The 25,364-nt window shown below is 40.7% G+C and overlaps 1 protein-coding gene across 1 annotated transcript; it reads left to right on the top strand.

The window, feature by feature from the left end:
* Positions 1 to 565: 565 nt before the first annotated feature.
* FBXL15 (F-box and leucine rich repeat protein 15) lies at positions 566 to 11,901 on the top strand. The gene is made up of 4 exons (XM_087701903.1): positions 566 to 694; positions 1,831 to 1,990; positions 3,188 to 3,690; positions 7,498 to 11,901. Exons 1-4 carry the CDS (start codon positions 669 to 671, stop codon positions 7,685 to 7,687), a joined length of 879 nt encoding a protein of 292 aa, XP_087558029.1. The 5' UTR covers positions 566 to 668; the 3' UTR covers positions 7,688 to 11,901.
* Positions 11,902 to 25,364: the final 13,463 nt, after the last annotated feature.

Raw genomic sequence — 25,364 nt, 5'->3', positions numbered from 1 at the left:
GTGTGGCTTTACCAAGGCATTATAATATACACTATATTGCCAAAAGTATTCGCTCACAACTGAGTCTGATTATGTGGATGGGTGAGCAAATACTTTTGGCAATATAGTGTATATTATAATACACACACACACACACACACACACACAGACACGTGTATGTGTATATACACACACAGTGTATGTATGTATGTATATGTATATGTGTGTGTGTGTGTGTGTGTGTATGTGTGTTATAGTATATAATACATACTATATATATGTTATATCTGCGCTGGCCCACAAATTTAATATTTGTTGGCGTTTTCAAGCTGATTCCAAGTAATAAATCAGCAAGAGTCCGTTTTATTAGGATTTTTTTTTGGCTTCATTCCACGGTCTTTGATCCAGTTTTTTGGCGACTCAAAGCTTGTCCTTTTACAAGGGAACCCTTTTGCTTCCTTCCCAGCCATATTTCGAAGCTCGATCTGACTTCCGGGCCCAATGCTGCAGGTTGTTTTCTTTCACCCTCCCCAAAACCGGTTTCACACAACTTCGCTGGGGCTGTTTTGCCGGCATTTCCCATTCCCCACGCCTTATCTCTACGAACTCCTTCTGCTCGTTGCCGTTTCCGTCCCTCTGCCCAACGTAATTTCCGCGGAAGGTGTGGCGGCGGCGGCGGGTGTTGGAGGATGGCTGCCCTTTCGGCATCGGCGAGGTTGGCGAAGGCAGAGTCGGGGAGGGCTGGGCTGGATAGCGGGAGGTTGGCGCAGGGCGGCGATGATGATATTGGTGTCGTTTTGTCGGAGTGGATTCTGCGCCCACGGCGGTTTCCAGGTTCTTTCTGCGGCCTTGTACCGCCATGGGTCTCTCCCGCCCGAGTCACCGGCTCGGTTGAATGCCGGCCACCCTGAATGGAGGAGGCGCAGAGTGAGAGGTTTGGGAAGGGGTGCTTCTCTCGCCTCTCCTGCGCCCCCGGAGAAGAGGGTGCATTTTTGCCTTCTGCCCTGCAGGATTTAAATGCTTGTTGCAAAAAAACGGGGGGAGGATGAGCGTAACCGGGTGGCCGACTTGCACGCTGCAGATATGGCTTGGTTTTCGGGGCTAAAAGATGATAGGGACTTTGTGACGTTTTGAAAGCAGGGTATAACCTCCGCTCTATCGAATAGAATAGAAATAGAAATTGGAGTAGAATATAGAACATTGAACATAGAATGGAATGTGATGGGAAAGGGATAGAATAGAGAGTAGAGAGAAGAGGAGAGAAGAGAAGGATAGAGATAGGGATAGAGAATAGAGAATAGAATAGAATAGAATAGAACATAGGGATGTCTCTGTGGTCATGTGGTCAATAAGAATAGAATATAGAATATGGGATGGGGATGGGGATAGGGATAGAATATATAGAATAGAAGACAGAAGAGAGGGATAGGGATAGAATAGAATATAGAATATAGGATGGGGATAGATATATAGAATAGAATAGAGAAGAGAAGAGGGGTAGGGATAGAAAATTAGAATAGAATAGAACAGAACGAATACAAAATAGGGATAGGAATAGGAATAGGAAATGAATAGAAGAGAAGAGGAGAATGGAATGGAATAGGAATAGGATAATTGGAAGGGATCTTGGTCCAACCCCCTGCTTAGGCAGGAAACCCTACACCACTTCAGAAAAAATGGTTATCCAATCTCTTCTTAAAAGCGCCCAGTGTTGGAGCATTCACAACTTCTGGAGGCAAGTTGCTCCATTGATTAATTGTTCTAACTGTCAGGAAATTTCTCCTTAGTTCTAGGTTGCTTGGTGTAAACAGATTTCTTTCTTGCTTGTTTCTTTTCTCCTTTTTATTCCAGGAAACATTTCTTGGATTTGCCTTGGGAAGACATCTTATTCCCTCATATTCTTTCACATCTCCCTCTGCGACAGCTCTTGAGCCTGCAAAGAGTCAGCAAGTGTTTCCGGAATCTAATCCAGCTTTACCTTACCAACCTCCGATGTTTTGATTCTAGTCAGGTATTAGAAATTTTTAAAAAGTTCTCTCATTACAGATTCTCTGGACGTAAGATTAGAGGTCGAATTTTAGCGACTGCTCAAATTTCAAAGAGGGGATTTTCAGATTAATGTCAGAAATGACAAAACAGAATGAGATATAATTTACTGGCTAAATTAACGTCTCCGATTGCTAAGCCTTTTAAAATCTAGTGGTGATTTTATTAGAAAAATAAAAACACAGATGCAAAGTAAATGATTTCGTTAAGAAAAATAAATCAGATCATCTTTGTTTCTGTTGAATTTTTTAGTTGAAACAGATTGAAAATAATTTTTTAGTTGAAACATAGGTTGAAAATAAGCTATGTCTTAACCCGAATAGCGTTTAGGCTTCTCTAGTTAGAATTTACATGACTCAGTTTATTATTGATAAAGTCTGGATAACATTTGTTTTTGTTCTATTTTTCTAAAGTTCATAGCCTTTTCTTTATTTAATAATATCTTCGACATAGATTGGTAATGCTGAGATGATTTTGATGTACTCCTTTATTTTCTTACATTGCTAAACTTCAGTGGCCAAAATTGTGGAAACCTTTTGGGAAATGTGTATTTTTGAAGTTTGATGGCTAATAGCACCACTTTTTTGGGGGAGTTTCAAAATAATCAGATTCCACTGCTGGAATGGCCTGGGAATAGCCCAAACCTTAACTACCAAATTGAAAATCTATGGAACCGACTAAAGAAACTTGTTAGTCAGAAGCGACCCAGCAATAAAACCCAGTTAATAGAAGCAACCATTCAATCTTGGTTTCACGTTATAACAGCTGCAGAGCTAAAAGACTTGGTTCACTCCATGGGAAGTCATGGTAAGCCATAATTCATGCTAAAGGTTACCCAACTAAGAATTAACTGACGTGGTGATAATTTTTGTATATCTCGTTTTTTTCTATGGTGATAATTTTTGTATATCTCATTTCACTTTTCTTCTTTATAACTGCTATTCTAATAGCAAATCCTTCATAAAAGTTACTGCATTACATTCTTGATTAAATTATCTTTCCATTGATGTTTTATGGCATTACTCCAAAAAAAGTGATATTATTAGCTAGTTTTAGAAAATGCACTTTTCCCAAAAGGTTTCCACAATTTTGGCCACTACTGTAAGACTTCAAAAGGCATATAGTACAGGATATAACGGTTTGTTTTCTTGCCTATAATTAGGTTGGGCCTCATATCCCAAAACCTGCATTTTGTGTCCTATTAAAAGACAATAAAGTGCTGCAGCAACTAGCCTTGCAAAACTGCTCTGATTGGTTATCCGACAAGGAACTGCTTCCTGTGATTGGTCAAAACCACCAGTTGCAACAGATTGAATTGAACGGCTGCCTACAGCTGAGCCGCCACGCTTTGGTGGCCATCTCTTTGGGCTGCCCCAATTTACGGCAACTTTCTTTGGCCCATTGCGAGTGGGTGGATGGACTTTCCTTGCGGAGTCTCGCTGACCACTGCAAAGAGCTTGAATCTCTGGATCTCACAGCCTGCCGGCAGCTGAAAGACGAGGCCATTTCCTACCTCGCTCAAAGATGCCACAAATTAAAATCCCTTTCGCTGGCTGTTAATGCAAATGTTGGTGATACGGCCGTAGAAGAAGTTGCCAAAGCCTGTTCTGATCTGGAGCATTTGGACCTCACAGGCTGCCTGCGAGTTAAGAATAACTCCATCAGGTAATTTGTGCATAAGTAGAGTAAAAATATCTTTCTTTCTTTTTTTGCAGTACGTTTATGTTTCATCTTTTCTTCAAAGGCCTCAGGATGGCAGGCAAGATTTGTCCTCTCAACAGTCTAATGAAGTAGGCTCTAGGCTGGTAGATTGTTACGGTATCCTGGCTGAATGAAGAAGGAGACTTGATCTTTTTAGTTTTAGGCCAGCAGTCACCAACTGGTGATCCGTGGACCACAGTTGTCCGCGAGAAAATTTTGGGGGTCCGCAGAAAAATTATTTGCATTTTTTTTATATTGCACTAAATCAGGGGTCCTCAAACTACGGCCCCTGGGCTGGATACATGCAATGAACGTTTATGTTGATGCAGAGAGTCTCCCCCTTCGGGGTCTTTTTGTGCGAGTCGAGAGGGGGGGGCAGAAATTCCAACTTGGGGTCTGCTTCAGCCTCCTGGTGCTTTGGGCGAAGAGCCGGAGGGCCCTGTTCCAAATCTATACTTATGACATGACAGATAAGACCTATTTTTAAAATCCTTCATTAAGAATAATCCAAATTTTAGATGTGATAGGTATGCAGAATTAATATCCATAAATTATTTAAATTCTGTATCAGACGTGTTTTTTCCAATATGAAGTTATTTTTGACATTGAGGCATATTCGCACAAAGTGGTCTGCCCTTCTAAAGAATGGATTATGTATGATTTTCAGTAAAAAGGCATAAAGTATCTCGGTAGCTATTATATATAGTGTCAGGTTCCAAATAGCATCCAAAATTAAATCAGAGTCCAAGGCAAAGTATTGCTCAAAGTTCCAATTTATTAAGAGAGCCATGTTGGCACATCTGGGAAAACCCTAATCTGAAAGCTTCCTGGTTTTCCCCACCCAATTTAAAGTTCAAGATTGTGCCCTCACACCCACAAGTCCATCACATGGTTCACTCTTCCACTGCCATGCTGGTAGCTTCCATCTATCCAGTTCTGGTCAGGTGCAGAGACAAAGGATGACCTTGGCTTTCTAGAAAGAATTTTGTTATGGTTACATAGCATCTAACTCCATACAATCCCCTTCCCATTTTCCCACAATACAAAATGCATAGTAGAATAATAGAATAGGCCTGAGATCCACAAGCAAATATGGCTGCTGGACTGACATATAGTGCATATACTTTGTAGGAATATAAGGCTTGGGAATGCTTAAGCAGATAAAAAGCCATCCAGAAAGGCAATCCAGACTTAAATTTTCCTTCCATAACAAATCACCTTTCAAAATTGTTCAGTGTTATAACATTTTTATTAAGTACATTATAGGCCAGTGATTCCCAATGTGGGCCCCACGCTCCACAGGAGGGCAATTTGATTTTTAATGGAGGCAATTCGAAAATGAGCTATTAACTGAATTTTTGAAAGCCCGCTAAGTGTTCTTATATATTTGTGATGAAACAGCTGTGTTTCATTTACCTATTGTTGTCTTTGTTAAAGTGCATTTCCTAGATCAGTGATGGTGAAACTTTTCGGCACCGAGTGCCCAAACCGGAATGTACATGTGTGCATGTGCATGTGCGTGCTGGAGCACCGGAAACCCGAAGACCAGCTGGCTGGTGCACATATATCTGTTTTTGGGGCCATTTTCAGGTCGTTTGTCTGCTGTTTTTGGCCCCAAAGCAGTCCGAAAAATGGTGTGAAAATGCCCCACTAAACTCCCTGTTTTGGGCTGTTTTTCAGGCCATTTTCTAGCGCTTCAACACTCGTGAAGACCAGCTGGCCAGCTCGCATGTGCGTGCCAGAAACCAGAAGAGCAGCTTGCGATGGTGCTCATGCCCATAGAGAGGGTCCTGTGTGCCACCTATGGCACACATGTCATAGGTTCGGCATCACGGTCCTAGGCCCTGGTCTGAAAAGGATATCCCAGCTGGGGGGAGCAACTGCCAGCCAATCAGATGTGTTCCCACTAAGGATCATGGGACTGGCAGAGTCTCTCTTTCCTGTAGGTTTTGCTTCTGGGTGGTTGCAGGGAGAGCTCCTCTGAGGGGAGACAGCGTGGATGGCTGCTGGGGGAAGCCCGGCAGTGAGACTACAGAACCAGGACCCAAGTTTGATCTTTTGTTTTTCACTTTCATGGATGCCATGATCTTTGGAACCTTGTTTAAACCAAGTTAATGGCCTTTTAGGCTTTCTCCATGTGAGTAGGAGTTAACTTTTTGAGTAGTAAGAATTACCGTATTTTTCGGAGTATAAGACACACCTTTTTTCCTTAAAAAAGAGGGTGAAAATCTGAGTGTGTCTTATACACTGAATACAGCATTTTTGGCCTCTGGAAACCCCCCCCCCCCTCTTTGCAAAAATAGCTGTGCGGAGGGATTGGGAGGCTTCCAGAGTGCTCCTGGGGGCTGGAGAGGGCAAAAATGAGCAAAAAATGGGCCCTTTTTTGGCTTATTTTTTCCTCCTAGCCCCCTCTATAAGGCTCCTAAAGTCTATGCATGCCCTTTTTTTAAATATAAAAAATGGTTTTTTGGGGGGAGGTCTCCGGGGGGGGATCAGGATTTTAGAGATGCTTAGGTGTAAAGGTAAAGGTTCCCCTTGGACATATGTGCTAGTTGTTCCCGATTCTAGGGGGCGGTGCTCATCTTTGTTTCAAAGCCGAAGAGCCAGCGATGTCCACAGACGTCTCTGTGGTCATCTGGTCAGCATGACTAAATGCCAAAGGCGCACTGAACGCTGTTACCTTCCCATCAAAGAGGTTCCTATTTTTCGAGCATTTTTACATGCTTTCGAACTGCTAGGTTGGCAGAAGCTGGGACAAGTAACGGGAGCTGACTCTGTTATGCGGCTCTAGAGATTCAAACTGCTGACTCTTTCTGATCGACAAGCTCAGCATCTTAGCCACTGAGCCACCGTGTTTCTTTGCTTACGTGGGACATGACCAAAAAGAGGTTGGAGAAAGGGGGAGAAGAAGAAAAAGAATTAAAAGTGGAATTTTTGAGAGCCAAAGAGAAAATGGTTTTAAGAAAATAAAGAAATTATAGTATATTGTTAATTGTAAGAAATGCTCTCTATGTTTAAATTGAACTAGTAGTATGTTATTTATAATAAAATATATAAATGAAGAAAATAAGAAATGAAAATTTGGTGTAATTTTGAAGGGGCATTGTTTATGTATTAAGAAAAATAAGTAGTAAGATGAAAACAACAGAAGAGAATAATTTGACTGAAAACAAAACTATGATGTAAATAGGACTATGTAAATGAGAGGTTCAGCGGTTCTAATCTCACCGGCTCAAGGTTGACTCAGCCTTCCATCCTTCCGAGGTGGGTGAAGTGAGGACCCAGACTGTGGGGGCAATTTGCTGACTCAATTTGCTAAAAATCTGTAAACTGCTTAGAGAGGGCTGAAAGCCCTATGAAGCGGTATATAAGTCTAATAAATAAATAAATAAATAATAGATAGATAGATAGATTAATAGATAGATATCTATCTGATAGATAGATAGATAGATAGATAGATAGATGATAGATAGATAGATAGATAGATAGATGATAGATAGATAGATAGATAGATAGATAGATAGATAGATAGATAGATAGATAGATAGATAGATAAAAAAAATACCCAGACAACACTTTGTTCCTATAATATGTATAATTTGTATTAAAAAATAAAAAAATCTAGAATTATAAAAAAAAAAGATTGGGAACCTCTGTTATAGACAAATGATTCAACTTCATTGATCTCCAAGTGTAACACTTCGTTTTCAAATAGACTCATTCCTGGTAGATGACTGTGATCTTGATGTTTTGTGCCTTCTCTCTTGATAGGACCTTGGCTGAGTACTGCCCTAAGCTTCGTGCCTTGAAGGTGAAGCACTGTCACGATGTGGCGGAATCCAGCCTGAGTGTATTGCGTAGTCGTGGAGTGGAGTTGGATGTTGAACCTCCATTTCAGCGTGCCCTAGTTCTCTTACAGGATGTCGTGGGCTTTGCCCCATTCATTAATCTTCAGATCTAATGAAAATACTGGAATCTGTTTCCGGGTAATCCCACAAAGTTTAGAAGTTTAAGCTTCCATCTTTTTCATTATGAACTGGGCCTGTTTTGAGCCATTAATTCCTCATGTGGAAGTTTGTGTTGAAAAAAACAAACTGTGTGTTCTGACGAGGCTTCCCAAGAGCATGAAGCAAATTCCTTGTCCCAACAAAAAACCCTTTTATTAATTTACTGTGAATTCTGCTCATTCACATCCAGCAAAGTCTTTCAAGGGAGGATTTACAGTCACAGACCTTCTCTGGCTTGGAGAGCTGCCAGGCCGATATCTGCAAAACTTGACAAGGAGTCTCGGAGAGTCATGAACCAATTAAGCGGACTAATTGCCTCCTGCAAACTCCACTCCCCTTTCGCTCCTCTTTTATTTCCTCTGGGAGGGGGCCTTCATTGTTCACCTGTGACCTTACTCCCAAGTCAACCCCTGCTCTTTAGCTGTTCCCTTCATCTGGCAATTCTGCGCACACTGGGAACAGGCTCCAGCTGTTCATCTGCCTCACTGATGTCTGATTCTAAAGGCAGCTGATAACTGTCAGACGGCCCTGGCCCCCTCTCTGCCTCCAACACAGAGCCCTCATCAGAGCCTTCCCCAGACTCCAGGACTGGCCCATGTTCCTCCCCAACCTCCTCACCGTCTGACTCTGCTGCCAGGCCACAACACTATGCATTTGCATGAAAAGTATAATTTCCAGCTCCCATTTATTGCTGCTTCTCATTCATTGCTCTACCTGTCTATTATTAAAGATATTCTAGAGATTGATTTGAACTGTAAAGTAGCTCCAATCTATGGCATTGTTGAATCTGTTATCCAGTGACTTTTTCATATGGAACGTGACAAATCAGCATGGAAATACTGTGGGAAGATTAAAAAGCTTTCTGGAGGCCAAGAGATAAACAACAACACTGTAATTTTCTGTTGTTTTGAATGGAATGCTTGAGAAATACTGCATCTATTTAGAGTTGCTATTATTTTTTTAGTTTTGCAGTTCTTTTTAGGGTTAAAGGAAAGACACTTTTAAATCTAGCTTGAAGTCTTGGTGATTGTGTCGACACAGCCACACAGTTTTAGTATATAAGTATTGTGGTGGATTGCCATTGTCTTTTGGGACATTTTGACCTTCCAGTCATATCTATAGTCCTAATGGTGATTCAAGTATTAATCAGACTCAATTTTGGTAGTAGAATTGTGCAAAACATTTCCTGCAGAAATTGTTCGTCATTTGAAACATGTTTGAACCATGGTGGATTTGATTTAAATCACGATTTAAATCACTAATAAAAAGGCTTGATTTAAATCAAGTCAACTTATATCATAATTTTTAAAGAGCAACTGTCATCTCTCCTTCTCTGACCTGCAGTTGACTCACCGACAGTCCCGATATTGCAGAATATAGAGCCTCATGCTACGTAACTACTGTATTTTCGGAGTATAAGATGCACTAAGGTTTTGAAGAAGCAAATTAAAGTGTTTGCACAATGCAAATCTCCCAAAAACGGCCTGTTTTTCGTGAAAACAGGCCCATTTCTTTTTAAAAAAGGGCATGAATAGCCCTTAGGAGGCTTGTAGAGTGTTTGTGGGAGGGGAGTTAGAGTTAGGGTTTCAGGCGGTGAAAAATGCTGTATTCAGTGTATAAGACACACCCAGATCTTCACCTTCTTTTTTGAGGGAAAAAGGTGCGTCTTATACTCTGAAAAATACGGTAAGTGCCGTTTCATGCTGAGTAAACCAAATTATTAATGTATCTTAAATAGAAAACTATCTTTAGATAGATTTTTACTCCAAAAGCATTTTAAGATAAATTTGATTTAAAAAATTAAAAATCTGATTTAAATAAAAAAAATCCAATTGGTTTGACTTTAAAAAAAAAAACATCGAGTTTCGAGTTTAATAACATTTATATGCCGCCCAATCCCGTAGGACTCCGTGCGGCTTATAATACAGAAATAAAATCAAAAAAATAAAATACAAGGAAAAAGAAAAGATAAAAAACAACACCCCATACACTCCGTTCTAAATGGAGCTGGACCGTGTTTTAGGGTCAACAGCCCCAGGCCTGCCACATGCTGTACATATCGATTGTCTTGAATGAGAAACACCTAATCTGAGTAATTTGGAAGTGTTTCAAGCTCAAAACAGTTGTGTTCCATGCAGGGGTGAAATCAACTTACCTTCGCTACCAGTTCGCAAATGTGAGCGTGCGCACATGTGCAGAGCATCAAAAATGGGACAGGATGAAATCCAGGTGGGTGGGTGAAGCCTCCCACTGCTACCAGTTCACCTGAACTGGGTAGAATCGGCTGAATTGCACCACTGGTTCCACGTGTGATTCTGTTTTGCCAAGACAGTTCAGTTCAAAATGTTCTATATATCCTTGCTTAATTTCTGAGCCTAAACATGGTCAGAATTACCGAACCAATGGATTATAATACTGGCATCCATAAAACTGTCTCCTTTGAAAGACAAAGATGGTAATTATGTACAGAGAAAAAAAATTACTATAACTAATATTCAAATGGCTGAAAAACCATTGGAAAGTTCATGTCTGAAAGAAAACATATTTCATAGTAATTTACGTGAATATGATTAAGTTATACCCAAAGCCTTGTAGATCAGCAAATGTACTCTGTTAGCAATTGTAGGTCTTCTGTGTGCAAAGATAGGTTTTAAAGATTGTATATATAAACTAAGGAAATCCTAATATCTTAGATAAGTAAGGAGTTTACTGTCTCACTTCTTGGCCAATAACTAATAAATCAAGTACTTCCTTGAGAATACACAGGGCTAAGTCAAATAATTCACTGTAGCTTGCTATTCTTGTCTGGCTCAATACTGATCTATGTTACATCCCTCTTTTTATTTTTATTTTTAACATCCTTCTTTTAAATTAACCGGTTTCTCAGTAAATTATCACGAATTTTGTGGATTATAACCATAAAGGGCTGATTATAATAAATCTCAAACTATGTATATTGTCTATGTTAAGATGGCTGACTTATATTATTCTTGGGAAATTTGTAAGAATATTTTTTCTAGTAAGAGTTACTGAACCTGTCAATTGAAAGCAAATTTTATTTCTCTCCCCTTAACAAGAGGCATAGAGTCAGTACTGTGGTATACAGTTGTGTAATTCAAACATGCATGAGGTGTGCTTCCAATTTAAATACTGTGCAGAAAATAGTATATATTTCAATTCTCAAAAAATTGGGAACTAATAGAATACACCTATGTCATTGCCTCAAACCTGCACTATCTGACTCAATGTAGATGCACTGCTGCTTTTTATTTAATGGATATTATAAAAGTTCTATAAAAAGAGACTTATTAAAGGAGAATTGCACACTCTTTAGATAAGGATATATTACGCTATGAAGAAGGATTTTTTGTCAGCTAGTTGCAGCTTGTTAAATTGCACATGGATGTTGCTTAATGTTACCTTCTTTGCTGTTATAAGTCTCAGGTTGGTGATCATGGATAACAATTCATGAAAGTGAAATTGGACAAGTTGGAGTATGTTAGATCCGATTTTTTGGGGGGGGGAGATACTAAAGTGGCTTAGTGGTTAAGACGCTGAGCTTGTCATTCAGAAAGTTTGGCGGTTCAAATTCCTAGTGCTATGTAACGTAGTGAGCTCCCATTACTTGTCCCAGCTTCTGCCAACCTAGCAGTTTGAAAGCACGTAAAAAATCCAAGTAGAAAAATAGGAACCACCTTTGGTGGGAAGGTAACCTTGGCACCTTTGGCATTTAGTCATGATGGCCACATTACCACGGAGAGGTCTTCAGACAGAGCTGGCTCTTCGGCTTTGAAACGGGAGATGAGCACTGCCCCTAGAGCCAGAAATGACTAGCACTCATGTGCTGGGGAACCTTTATATTTACCTTTTAAAGACTTCTATTTTCCCCACACTATCAATGATATTTGAAAGACTGAATTGAATCATGAAATTTAAGACATTATTAGAAAACAAACTTTTGTTTTAAATCAAATGTACATATGGTACTGATTGATCTTGCTGCTTAGGAGAATTCATTATGAAATAGAAATGTCTAATGAAGTTGTGTTGTTGGTAGAAATGAAAAGACCCAGTAAAATGCAATGCTATTATGGATCCTCTGCTGGCAGAGCCAGAGCTACAATTATAATTTATTCCAATATACTTGCGTAATAAATCCGATTTAGTGTATTTTGTCTACTTTTGAAGGATTTTTTTGCTATAGTTTATTATTATTATTATTATTATTATTATTATTATTATTATTGTCGTCATCATCATCATCATCATCATCATCATCATCATCATGTTAATCTTTGGTGAGATTCACAGCCTTTGGGGCTGGTTGGTAGCTCAACAGCTCGAGTCCTAACCAAGGACCTAGGAACTGTTAAGGTAATGTCGGAGGATATAAGCTGTTCCAAGTAGGGTGGTTTTTTGTAGAATCAATCTGATAAATTTAAAATTTCCAAATAGCGAGGTAGCCCTTTGGGTATTGCTCCAAGGGCTCCAATTACAATCAAACACACAATTTCTTTTTCCACAGTCGCTCAACTTCAATTTGCAAGTCCTGGTACTTTGTGATTTTTTCCTGTTGTTTATCTTCAATTCGTGCATCTCCAGGTATTGCAATGTCAATGAACCATACTTTTTTCTTTTCAACTATTATGTCAGGTGTGTTGTGGGCCAAGTGCCTGACAGTCTTGATTCTGAAGTCCCACAAGATCTTGACATTCTCTAAAACCTTCTCAACCTGATGTTCCCAGTGGTTTTTGCTGTACTCAAATCCAAACTTTTGGCACAATTTCCAGTGAATGATCTTAGCAATGTGGTCATGGCGTTGTAGGTAGTCAGTTTGTGAAATTTTGCTGCACCCACTGATCAAGTGGTTGACTGTCTCGTCTTTTTCATTACAGAGGCAACATTTGCTGTTGGTGGTAACATGTTGAATTTTTGTCTTTCATGCAGAAATGTGACTAAGGCTTGTTCTTGAGCTGCCAAAATAAAGCCTTTCTGTTTCTTTTTTCAGTGCTCCTGATCTTAACCAGTTCCAAGTTAACTTTTGGTCAGCTTTGCCTTCAATACTTTTCAAGTATTGGCTATGCATAGCTTTGTTTTTCCAATTTTCAGCTCGCTTCTCAATTACTTCTTTCTTATATTCAGCTTTTGACTTAGTTGTCTTTAAAAGGCCTCCTTTATTTACTTCCTTAATCATTGGTTCTTCACTTTTCTGGATGTAATCATTCAAGCTGTGTTTTTCTTCTTCCGCAGTCCGTTTTACTTGTAGGAGTCCTCGTCCACCCTCTGCTCTTGGTAGATATAATCGGTCAACATCACTTTTAGGGTGCAAAGCATGATTCATTGTCATAAGCTTCCTTGTTTGCTGTCCAAATTGTCCAACTCCATCTGGGTCCAGTCAATTATTCCTGCAGAGTATCGAATCACAGGTATAGCCCAGGTATTTATGGCTTTTATGATGTTTCCTCCACTCAGTTTGGACTTTAATATCTTGCGAATTCGTCGAATGTACTTGGCTAAAGTTAATTCCTTGACTTTATTATGCATTAAGTCAGAGGCTTCTAAAATCCCCAAGTACTTGTAGCCTTCTTCTGGTTTTACTGCCTTTATCATTTCTTCATTCTCAAGTTCTATTCCATCATCTTCTATGGCCTTGCCTGCTTTGGTTGCCATTGTTGCACATTTGTCAATTCCAAACTGCATACCAATGTCTTGGCTAAATTCTTTTGTGCTTTCAATTAATAAATTCAGTTCAGCTTTTGTTTTACCAAACAGCTTCAAATCATCCATGTACACCAAGTGCGAAATTTTCAGTCCTTTCTTTGCAAGTTCGTATCTATAGTTCATCTTCTTCAAAATGATTGTCAGTGGTAGCATTGAGAGTATAAAAAGTAGGGGTGAAAGGGAATTGCCCTGGAAAATGCCTCGTTTAATTTCAACTTCACCCAGTACTTCTCCATTAGCTATAAGCTTCGTTTTCCAGAGGTTTATTCAAAAATGCATTACAAATATCAGTGACTGGTGCTAATGGTTCATACAGTTTGCTTCCAGCGTCCTAGGTATCAACCAAGTACCTTGTTAAGATATGTTCTGAGTAGCGCACTTTTTTGCAATTCCACTGGTGTTATTGTTGATGTATCTTGTAAAATTCTTGGACATGGTGCCAAGTGCCCTATGACAATGGGTATCACTGTTACCACCACCACCACCTCCTCCTCCTCCTCCTCCTTCTTCTTCTCCTTCTCCTCCTCCTCCTCCTCCTCCTCCTCCTCCTCCTCCTCCTCCTCCTCCTCCTCATTATTATTATTTTATTTGCACAGTCAGCCAGATGTTCAGACTGGGTTTGGCATTTTTGTCTATTGAGTCCTTATCAAGGACCTTGAATAGGCAAATTGGATGTTTGACAGTTTTACAGATATCATCGCAAGATGGAAGCAGTTCTAAGTAAAGTCGCCTTCTGTAATTGATTGATGGCAAATTTCTCAATGCCTGTGGTGTTTCTGTGAGTCCCTTGGACTGCGAGGTGATCAAGCCGGTCAGTCCTAGAGGAGATCAACCCTGACCGCTCTTTAGAAGGCCAAATCTTGAAGATGAAACTCAAATACTTTGGCTACCTAATGAGAAGGACTCCCTGGAGAAGAGCCCAATGCTGGGAAAGATGGAGGGCAAAAGAAGAAGGGGACGACAGAGAATGAGGTGGCTGGATGAGTCACTGAAGCAGTAGGCGTGAGCTTAAATGGACTCCAGAGGACGTTAGAGGACAGGAAGGCCTGGAGGAATGTTGTCCATGAGGTCGCAATGGGTTGGAACGACTTTGCAACTAACAACAATGAAAAGAAGGAGTAGAGGTGGCATAATAACACTCTTCCAATATTTGAGGGGCTGTCATAGAGAAAAGGGTATCAACCTATTTTCCAAAGCACCTGAGGGCAGCACAAGAAATAACGGAAACTTGTCAAGAAGTTAACTTAAAACTAAGAAATTACCTGACAATGAGAACAATTAGTCGGTGGAACAGCTTTTCCTCCCAAAATTGCAGGTGCACCATCACTGGTGGTTTTTAAGAAAAACATTTAAGCAGCCATTTAGAATGGTATAGGGTCTCTTGATTGAGCAAGGGGTTGGACTAGAAGATGCCAAAGTCCCTCCCAATTCTGTTATTAAAGAAGACTGAATCTGAATCCAAAAGGAGATAGAAAGGGTTGTTGAGCAGTAAAACAGCCAGACTGGAACAACTCCTCAAAAGGAAACAGTTATCTTCCAGGAATGCTGTAATTACATGAGGCAAGAGAGGGAGGGAAAGAGAGAGGGAGGGGGAAGGGAAAGAGACAAGAGACGGGGGGGGGAAGGGAGGGAAAGAGAGATGAGACACGGAGAGAGGGAGGAAAAGAGACAGAGACGAGACAGAGAGAGGGAGGCGGAGGGAAAGAGACGAGACATGGAGGGAGGGAAAGAGACGAGACAGAAAGAGAGAGAGGGAAAGAAGACAGAGAAAGCTATGATATATGTGTGCGTGTGTGCAATATATACACACCTTTTATAGATCGTGTGAACAAATGTTAATGACATCAATTGTATATGCGTATATTTGAGAGTGAGGCAGATGGGGAACGTGACTTAAAAAGTTCATTTAATATGAATAATACCCTGTAGTATTATTGTCTCCAACCAATAAGCTCCAAGGATGGACACTGCTGTTTTTGAACACTGGATGTCTCCCTAGGCCATGTAGTTTAGTAGCAAAGCCCACTCAGCTTGTCAATCAGCCATGGGATGAATTCATACGTTAACAGCAAAAGAATTGGTATATGCAGAGACATTATTCCCTTGAACAAGCAGGGAATGAAAGTTTAGGATTCACTTTTTGATTTGAGCTCAGTAGCATTTTAAAAACCTTCCGTTCTGGTTTAAAAGGAAGGGGACCTCCAATATAACTATTTTAAAATACAGCACAGAAAGTCATTTTAACAAGTTTTCAGTGAAATGAAACAAAGATGGGTAAAAAGCAAACTCATCATCATCATCATAGTATAACAGAGTTGGAAGGGACTTTGGAAGTGTTCTAGTCCAACACTCTGCTGGAAATGTAGAGGGAAGGTGGAGTCATCTAAAGTACACTTTATTAAATAAATAAATCTATATATTTAGATTTTTTTAAAAACTTAAATACAATTATACAAAAAAACCCCAACCCACAACTATTTTGAGATCTTCTACATTAATAGGAATTGAAATAAATGTCCCAGACATGGAACATTTGGTACAGAATGCAGTAGACGTGTTTAATCATTTGACTATTATCACCTGTACTTCAGTTAAGTGATGCATCACATTGGGTATCATATTCCCAGTGACTTGTAAAGATGTGGTGCAAGATTTGATGATATAGCTCAAAATTGTAAAACTTTTTTGACTTGGAGGGGAGAATTAAAACGCTTCTTAAGGTGGTGCAGGACATACATTTATCATATGTAAAATAGGTTGTGTCCAATATAACCTTAATTTTGCAGTCTGTGAATTTTCTTTTTCCTGCTGCCTACAGAAATATATTTTCATTTTTTTAACTACATAACGTCTAACCCATTGGGTGGTTATTTCAGAGACGTTTTCCTTATCTAACCAAAGAAACAGGTTAACCAAGGCAAAAAAGCACTGGGACAAGAACCACTTCCAATTTCCACCTAGCTTGATCACTAACCACCAGTGGTGAAATTCAAAAAATTGTACTACGGGTTCTGTGGGCATGGCTTGGTGGGTGTGGTGTGGCTTGGTGGGCGTGTCTTGGCAGGCGTGGCAGGGGAAGGATACCGCAAAATCTCCATTCAAACTCCACTCGGGCCAGCCAGAGGTGGCATTTACCGGTTTTCCGAACTACTCAAACTTGGTTACTGCTACTGGTTCTTCAGAACCTGTCAGAAACTGCTTGATTTCACCCCTGCTTTGTCGTCAATGTACTATCTCTGAGCTTTAATATTTGTCATAGTCTTCCTTCTAAGTGGCAAATATCACTTTATCTCTTGGCTTTGTTACTATTCCTGTGGATATTAAGTCCAAGAAGATAAAACCTGCTATTATTTTAATCTCATTTCTGCTTAACAGAGTAATAGAATAACAGAGCTGGAAGGGACCTTGGAGGTCTTGTAGTCCAACCCCCTTCTCAAGCAGGAAACCTTATATCATTTCAGGCTGTTCAATCTCTCCTTAAAAACTTCCAGTGTTGGAGCATTTACAATTTCTGCAGGCAAGTTGTTCCATTGATTAATTGTTCTAACTGCCGAGAAAACTTATCCTTAGTTCTAGGTTGCTTCTCTCCTTGATGAGTTTCCATCCGTTGCTTCTTGTCCTGCCTTCTGGTGCTTTGGAGAATAGCTCAACTCCCTCCTCTCTGTGGCAGCCCTCAAATATTAGAACACTGGTACCATGTCCCCCCTAGTCCTTCTTTTCATCAATCTAGACATACCCAATTCCTGCACCCTCCAAATATGTTTTAGTCTCCAGGTCTCTAAAAGGGGACAAGATCTGTGACTACTGACCACAGATAATGGGCTCAAATGTTTGAAGACATCCACACAAAGGCTGTGTAATCATACAAACTGATTTAATCCAAGGAGCCATCAAAAGGGCTTGCATAGCCGTGCTAAACTTGCTTAGTGTTAAGCTTTAATTCACTGGGTTTTTTTTTTGGAGGAGTGTGGCTTACTGTGTTTTATGAACCCAGCTTATTTGCATTAGGTTGGCACTGGCGTTGATAGAATAGAACCATAGGCCTGGAAAAGACCTCAGAGGCTTTCTAGTCCAACCCCTACCCAAGGCAGGAAACCACTGGACAAGTGGTTGTCCAATTAATGGAGCACCCACAATTCTGGGAGACAAGCTGTCCATTTTAATCAGTGTTGTTTTCATTCTCGTTGTCAGGAAGTTTCGCCTTATTTTCAGGTTGAATAGAAACATCGAAATGTAGAAAACTGACAGCAAAAAAAAAAAAAAAAGGCCTAGGGATCCACTGAGTCTGCTCTGAGTTTATTTGTTTGTTTTCTTTTTAATTTATTTATTATTTTACAGTTAGTGTTTTTATTTTTTTATTTTAATTTTTGTTGGATGATGGACATGTGTTTATTCCAAGCATATTTAAATTCAGTTACTAATGAATCAAAGAAATGGATCTGTCTTTAACAAGCTTCAAGGAAAAAGGTCTTTCTCTTACAAGCCTTCACCCATTGCTTCTTGCCCTGCATTCAGGTGCTTTGGTAAATAAGTGAACCTCCTCCTTCTCTTTGACAGCCCCTCAAATACCTGTGCAGTTTGTGCCTCAGTTGATGTCAGCCTAGTTCCACTCCCTCATTACGACACTAGTGTGTTTCCTGCATAAAGTGGTGGGTTTCAAAAATTGTTCAAACCTGCTCTGTGGGTGTGGCCTCCTTTGTGGGAGTGGCTCACCACCCATGTGACCGGATGGGAGTGGCTTGCCGCCCATGTGACCGGATATGACGATGCCGACGACACTTGTCAGAACCACCTTAAATTACCTCACACACAGCACTGGCATGCATAAGAATATGATGTAAACTTGTTTTTTAAAAGGCATCTTTGGTTTGCGTTAAAACAACTTCAACACACGCAATGTTCTGATTGCACTGCAAATGCAGTAGTCATCCTTACCTTTCACAGAGGCACTGAGTTTTATAAATATGAGCATGATAGTGTAGAAGAATCATATCCAAGGACCAGTGGTGGGTTTCAAAAAATGTTGGAACCTCTTCTGTAGGTGTGGCCTGCTTTCCGGGTCCACTGGTGGAACCTCTTCTAACCGGTTCGGTAGATTTGACGAACCGGTTCTACCGAATAGGTGCGAATTGGTAGGAACCCCCCCTCTGCCTGCATACCTTCTTTAGCTGATCAGCAAAATGTTAATCTCTTTCAAGAATATGCTCATCTACATTAAAATGTTATTTTATTGTTTTAAGAGTATGGCTACTACCACTGTAAGAGACATTTTTAGACTTTTAATATTACATAGGTCAACTTCACTTTTACCTTTCACCTTCGGCAGGAATTTCTTTGTCCTTGTTAAGTATCTTGCATCTGCTATTGTTATTATTTTTTCTCAGCAACTTTAGCAATGGCAATAGCACTTAGACTTATATACCGCTTCACAGTGCTTTACAGCCCTCTCTAAGCAGTTTCCAGAGTCAGCTTCTTGCCCCCAACAATTTGGGTCCTCATTTTACCCACCACGGAAGGATGGAAGGCTGAGTCAACTTTGACCCCCGGTATGCCCAAATATGGGAGGCAGATCACTACTTCCATTCTCTGTCCTTTGGCTCATCACAAGAGACCATCCAGGCAGAAACCCAATATTTTTACTGTTGCCTTTTTGTTACATTTTGTTGTATTTGTGCTGATAAATAAATAAAGGGAGACTAGTATAGATCTATTTCAAGCTATTTAGCTCTCATCAGCTAGCCATACCCTTACTGGGATTTGAACCTGGGCTATATTACATACTAGGCAGACTTCTTAGCCATTAGGCCACAGGCTCTTATCCGTTATCAGCGAAGCCAGGGTGAAAGGTATCTATTAGATTTCGTTTACAACCTCCGGTATGCCCAAATATGGGAGGAAGATCACTACTTCCATTCTCTGTCCTTTGACTCGTCACAAGAGACCATCCAGGCAGAAACCCAATATATATAGATAGGTAAGGGTAAATTGAGTCAGTTGGTTCAGTCAGCAATATATGCAGGAACTTGTAAAACTGTAAATGGATATATATATATCCATTTACAGTTTTACAAGTTCCTGCATATATTGCTGACTGAACCAACTGACTCAATTTACCCTTACCTATCTGTTCTGACCCCCTCCTCTGTCCGGTAACGAAAGCTGAGACAAGCTTAATTAGAATGTCCTTTAATAACAAGACCAGAATCTCAGGGCTGAAAGCCAAGCAAACAAATAGATAAGGACCTTGGCAGCAAGTCCGACAAACCTTGGCAGCAATTCAGACAAACCTTGGCAGCAATCCAGCCTGCCAAGTTAGTTAAGTTCTCTTTAGTCAATGCGTTTACTTCTGCAAGAGTGGCGTGTCACAAGCAGTCTTTTTTATAGTCTGGAGAGGAGCCTAATGACCACCAGCTGAGCGCAATTACCTCCTGTAATTGCATAATTGTTCTTGATGCCGAGTAGCTCTTCGATGGCGTGCATCCAGGAACAGCTCACTGCTGGTTTCTGGATCACTCTCCCTTATCTCCTCCCCACTGGTCCAAGGCTCAGGTGCCACCTGGTGGCCAACCAGTCTCTTTGCACCCTGCTCAGAATCGGAACCCTGTCCAGGGTCCTCCACATCCTCCAGGGCCAACTCATAGGGCCCCTCGCTGTCGGAGTCTGGGGGCAGCTCCAACAGCTTCTGCTGGGCCACAACACCTATCTATAATATGGTATTTTTCTAAATGATAAAGACAGGGAAATTATTTAGCTCATGTTCTTTACCTGTCCATTTCTACCCATATTTATAACTGCTGGTATCTAAACCGGGGACCATTCTTGCTGTCAGAAAGTCAAGAGCTTCAAGGCAGTTTTATAGTGCAGGACACAAGCTGACTTGTGTCAGACCAATTCTCGAATACAACTCATCTGCCTGGAATCCACACAATACATCGGACATTAATACGATTGAGCGGGTCTAGAAGTATTTCATGAGAAGAGGACTCCACTTCTCTATTCACAACAGAATCCCTTATGCCACCAGACTTGAAATTTTAGGCTTGGACAATCTGGAACTGTGCCGCCTGCGGTATGTTCTAAGCACAGTCCACAAAATTGTCTGCTACAACGTCCTCGCTGTCAAGGACTACTTCAGCTTCAACCTCAATAATACACGGGCAAACAATCAACGCAAACGCAAGGTAAACCACTCCAAACTCAATTGCAGAAAATACAACTTCAGCAACAGAGTGGTCAACGCCTGGAATGCTCTACCTGACTCCATTGTTACAGCCTCAAACCCTCACAGCTTCAACCTTAAACTGTCTACTCTGGACCTCACCCCATTCATTAGACATCTGTAAAGGGGTCGTGCATAAGCGCACCAGTGTGCCTACCGTCCCTGTCCTACTGTCCCCATTTATTTGTATTCATTTCCTTTGTTCATGTCCATGTTTATACTTATACCTCTTATCTTGTATGTGTTTGACAAACTAATAAATACTAATACTTCTTTTCTCATTACTGCTGCTATTCAGTGAAGATCTCTTAACACTTTCAGCAAGAAAACAGCAATAATTCAGGGCCTGTTTTAAAAAAATAAAAGTATGAGAAAAAAGAATTAAATATGCTCTGAATGCTTTTCGGTGTGGGGAAACTTTCCTGCTGTGTGTTTTTTTCTTCAGATAATCATATATGTATCTCCTATCTCATCCGTTCTCTGAATAATGCAGGGAACTACAATTCAGAATAAATTCCCTATCACTGCCACGAAAACTGTATAGAAATTGTCCATGAAATGACTATTCAGCTTTAAGAGGCTTTACTTTCCTGTTCTCACAAGAGAAGGAATAAAACAGTAACTGGGCTCATTTATCAGAGTTGATTTGGTAAAAGAGAGCAAGTCCTGAAATTATTCATATCAGGAATAGAATATGACTTTCATTGCATCCTTTGGTCACTCAGCTGGCAAGGAAAGATGGACAACTTAGCATCAGCATCATTTGGGATTCCCAAGTAAGCTGCAGGCTGGGAAAACATCCTCTTAATAGTCCATTTTTAGATTCACTGCCTTATGTATTTATTTTATTTTATTTGTTGGAATTTGTCTAAAACGAGAACAAGAATAAGAGAATAAAAACACAATGACAGGAATGATAGGCACATTAATGCACTTATGCACGCCCCCTGTACTGTTCACTTAAGTATGAAATAAGATGGAAATCAGAGGTGGTATTCAGCAGGTTCTGACCAGTTCTGGAGAACCGGTAGCCGAAATTTTGAGTAGTTCAGAGAACTGATAAATAACACCCACTCCCATCTATTCTCTGCCTCCTGAATCCCAGCTGATCGGGAGGAAATGGGGATTTTATGGTATCCTTCCCCTGCCACGCCCACCAAGCCATGCCACGCCCACCACACCATGCCCACAGAACCAGTAATAAAAAAAATTTGAATCCCACCACTGACGGAAGTCAATTTGTGACTAAAACTGTGAAAATTTGTAGCTGAGACAACTGAATCAAGTGGGGCATTCTAGACTTTGATAACTCTTATTACAGAAATCTGTAATTTTTTTACAGTCAAGTTTACAGCGATTTACATTGAGTTTAAAGTGGTTGTTCGCACTTTAATTGTGTGCAATCTCACCTCTCTTGTTTCCATAATTACCATAGCTACCAGTACTCAAACCAACATATAATCCTCTGTTTTTACTCTTCTCTTCTCTTCTCTTCTCTTCTCTTCTCTTCTCTTCTCTTCTCTTCTCTTCTCTTCTCTTCTCTCTCTCTCTCTCTTCTTCTTCTTATGTACACACACACACACACACGCACACACACACACAGACATACTTATCCACCACCCCCCCAAGTAGTTCTCCACCCTTCTGGCTTTCCTTTTCTGTAGATCTCCAGGAGTTTAGGAAGCAGCTTTTCACCAACTCATTCTATTGTGGGATGGGAAACAAAGGCTAAAGACCCAGATTTAAACTTAATAACAAGAAGTGCCTTCATGCAGAAAACATCACAGAATGAATGCCCTTGCTGATATGTACCAAAGGGGGGGGGGAAGGGGGGGGAGAAAATTTTTTTTTCAAAATAACTAATTAAAGTTGTTTTAGCTTCTCTCACATGCTTCTAAGGGCACTTAATCTCACAGGGGGCAATGGCATATGGAACAATGGTCCCCCAGGCCCCCTCTCTCCTCTGCGCCCCTCAACCACTATCTCAGAGGTTTTAAAACAAGAGCCACTTTAGGTTAATGAGCTCTCAGATGAGGAGGAGAAGTCACTAATGAACACTGATGGTCACACATTCCCCGATGCGATGAATAGGATCCTGCCAAATCCATGACTGTCAGAAAGTTTCATTCATAAAATCCACAGGCCAGAAAAAGTGGGAAGTTGCAGGGGTGGCGGGACTCTGGTTTATGAGGATAGGCGGGGTCAGCCTTGAATGAATTGATGAAGTAGTAGCATATCAACATGACCAGCAGTGGCCAAACCCCCAGGATTTTTTGGGTCCCCCCTCCTTGTTCTTTTGTCCGTTGGCTAATTAGGAATAATCCCCACCATTGACAATTGTTGAAATAATCAGTAAATGTTTGAGTTGTGTTTCCAGTATAATTCCTAAAATGGCGAAAGTTGAAAGGAAGCATAGGGAAGAATATGAGAACTATCCCCTAAGAATAGATTGGGGGATTCTATAGTTTACCAGCAAATGACTTCAAGTAATACAACAATAGACTAGAATAGAATAGAATCCTTTATTGGCCAAGTGTGATTGGACACACAAGGAATTTGTCCTTGGTGCATAGGCTCTCAGTGTACATAAAAAGACAAGATACATTTGTCAAGAATCATAAGGTACAACACTTAATGATAGTCATAGAGTACAAATAAGCAATCAGGGAACAATCAATATCACTATAAATCGTAAGGATACAAGCAACAAAGTTAAAGTCCTGCAGACATAAGTGGGAGGAGATGGGTGATAGGAACGATGAGTAGACTAATAGTAATAGTAATGCAGCTTTAGTAAAGAGTTTGACAGTGGTGAGGGAATTATTTGTTTAGCAGAGTGATGGTGTTTGGGACAAAACTGTCCTTGTGTCTAGTTGTCTTGGTGTGCAGTGCTCTATAGCAGTGTTTCTCAACCTTAGCAACTTGAAGATGTTCGGACTTCAACTCCCAGAATTCGAATGCTGGCTGGGGAATTCTGGGAGTTGAAGTCCGGACATCTTCAAGTTGCCAAGGTTGGGAAACACTGCTCTATAGCATCATTTTGAGGGTAGAAGTTGAAACAATTTATGTCCAGGATGTGAGGGGTCTGTAGATATTTCCACAGCCCGCTTTTTGAGTCATACAGTGTACAGGTTCTCAATGGAAGTCAGGTTGGCAGTAATTGTTTTTTCTGCAGTTCTGATTATCCTCTGAAGTCTGTGTCTGTCTTGTTGGGTTGCAGAAGATGGTACAAGTAGAATATGAGCCAACTTTTTAAAGGGAAAAGACAATCCAGGTCACATTAAAATGAAGAACTCTTAAATGGTTCCAAAATAGTTTGAATCATTGCTGGAGCTGAACATTCTCACAGAAGGACTCTATTGCTTCCACAGAACAACTACACAGAATCAACCCTGGAGGTCTTCTAGTCCCACTCAGGGCAGGAGGCCTTATTCCATTTCGGACAAATATTTTCTTGAAAACCACCAGTGATGGAACATCCCCAACTCCAGGAAGCCAGCTTTTACATTAACTAATTGCTTTCCCTTTCAGGAAGTTTCTCCTTAGTTCCCAATTGGATCTTCTCTCAATGAGCTTCCATCCATTGCTTCTTATCCTGCCCTCAGGTGCTTTAGGGAATAAATTGACCCGCCCTCTTCCCTGTGACAGCCCTTCAGGTACTGGAAGATGGCTATGATGTCGCCATTTGGTCACATGTCACGTCTTTACCATCAGTGGTGGGATGTTGCCAGTTTAACAACCGGTTCGGTGAGTGTGCACCTAAAGCCCTTGCGCACAGTGCTGAAAGTGGCGCATTTAGAAGCTCAGCTGCTTACCTTCCAAGTCAGCAACGGTAAGTAGAACAGCGCGGGGGGGGGATCAGCTGTGCCACGTGATTGAGATGAGCTAGAAAGCAGGAAATAAAAGACAGGATAGGGTGGGGGTGGGTGGGCAGGGCCAGCTGATCATTGGAGTTCATGATTCGCCTGAATTGGTCCGAACCGGCTAAATACCACCTCTGTTTACCATGTCCCGTGTTTGGGTTATCTTAAAAAACAAAAACAAAATCTCAAGTAGTGAGTGGTTAAATAGAAATGCAACAAAACCCAATGGCAGTTTCGGAAAGATCATTCCAAAGATGGAATTCCTATGGATTTTAATTTTCTATTCTAACCTGGCCTGCTACAATAATAACCCAATAGATAACATTGGGGAAAAGGAGCTGTGCCCTCTTCTCTCAGCCAGGTGTGTAAAATATCTGTCAGGTCTGTTTTTTCATTGAGGTTTAAGTCCTAGTAACAGATTTTCACAGCAAGAGATATGACATTAAAAAATAGGTTTGTCAAAATAAAAGTTACTTCACTTTGAGCACAATCTAATCTAATCTAACTTGTCTCTTTGTCTGTCTGTCTATAAATCTCTCTCTCTCTCTCTCTCTCTCTCCCTCTCTCTCTCTCTCTCTCTCTCTCCCCCTCTCTCTCTCCCTCTCCCCCCCCCCTCTCTCTCTGTATTCCAGCATAACACTGGAACCTCTCAAGCAATTTCAACCACACTTGATACACAGATGACTTACTCCCTGGAGAAAAATACTGTGGGGGTAAGACCCCCTAACACTGCTCAGGGTGTGTGTTCTATTAAGATACAGCCTGTTGTGCCTTAAAATGGCTTCTACTGTATAGCGCAGTGGAATTGCCATGGTAATGGCTTCACAG

Source organism: Thamnophis sirtalis, unplaced genomic scaffold, assembly GCF_051295495.1.
Source record: "Thamnophis sirtalis isolate CommonGarterSnake01/CBP01778 unplaced genomic scaffold, rThaSir2_p1.2 scaffold_15, whole genome shotgun sequence".
Taxonomy (NCBI): domain Eukaryota; kingdom Metazoa; phylum Chordata; class Lepidosauria; order Squamata; family Natricidae; genus Thamnophis; species Thamnophis sirtalis.
This window is presented reverse-complemented; position numbering and strand designations above follow the sequence as displayed.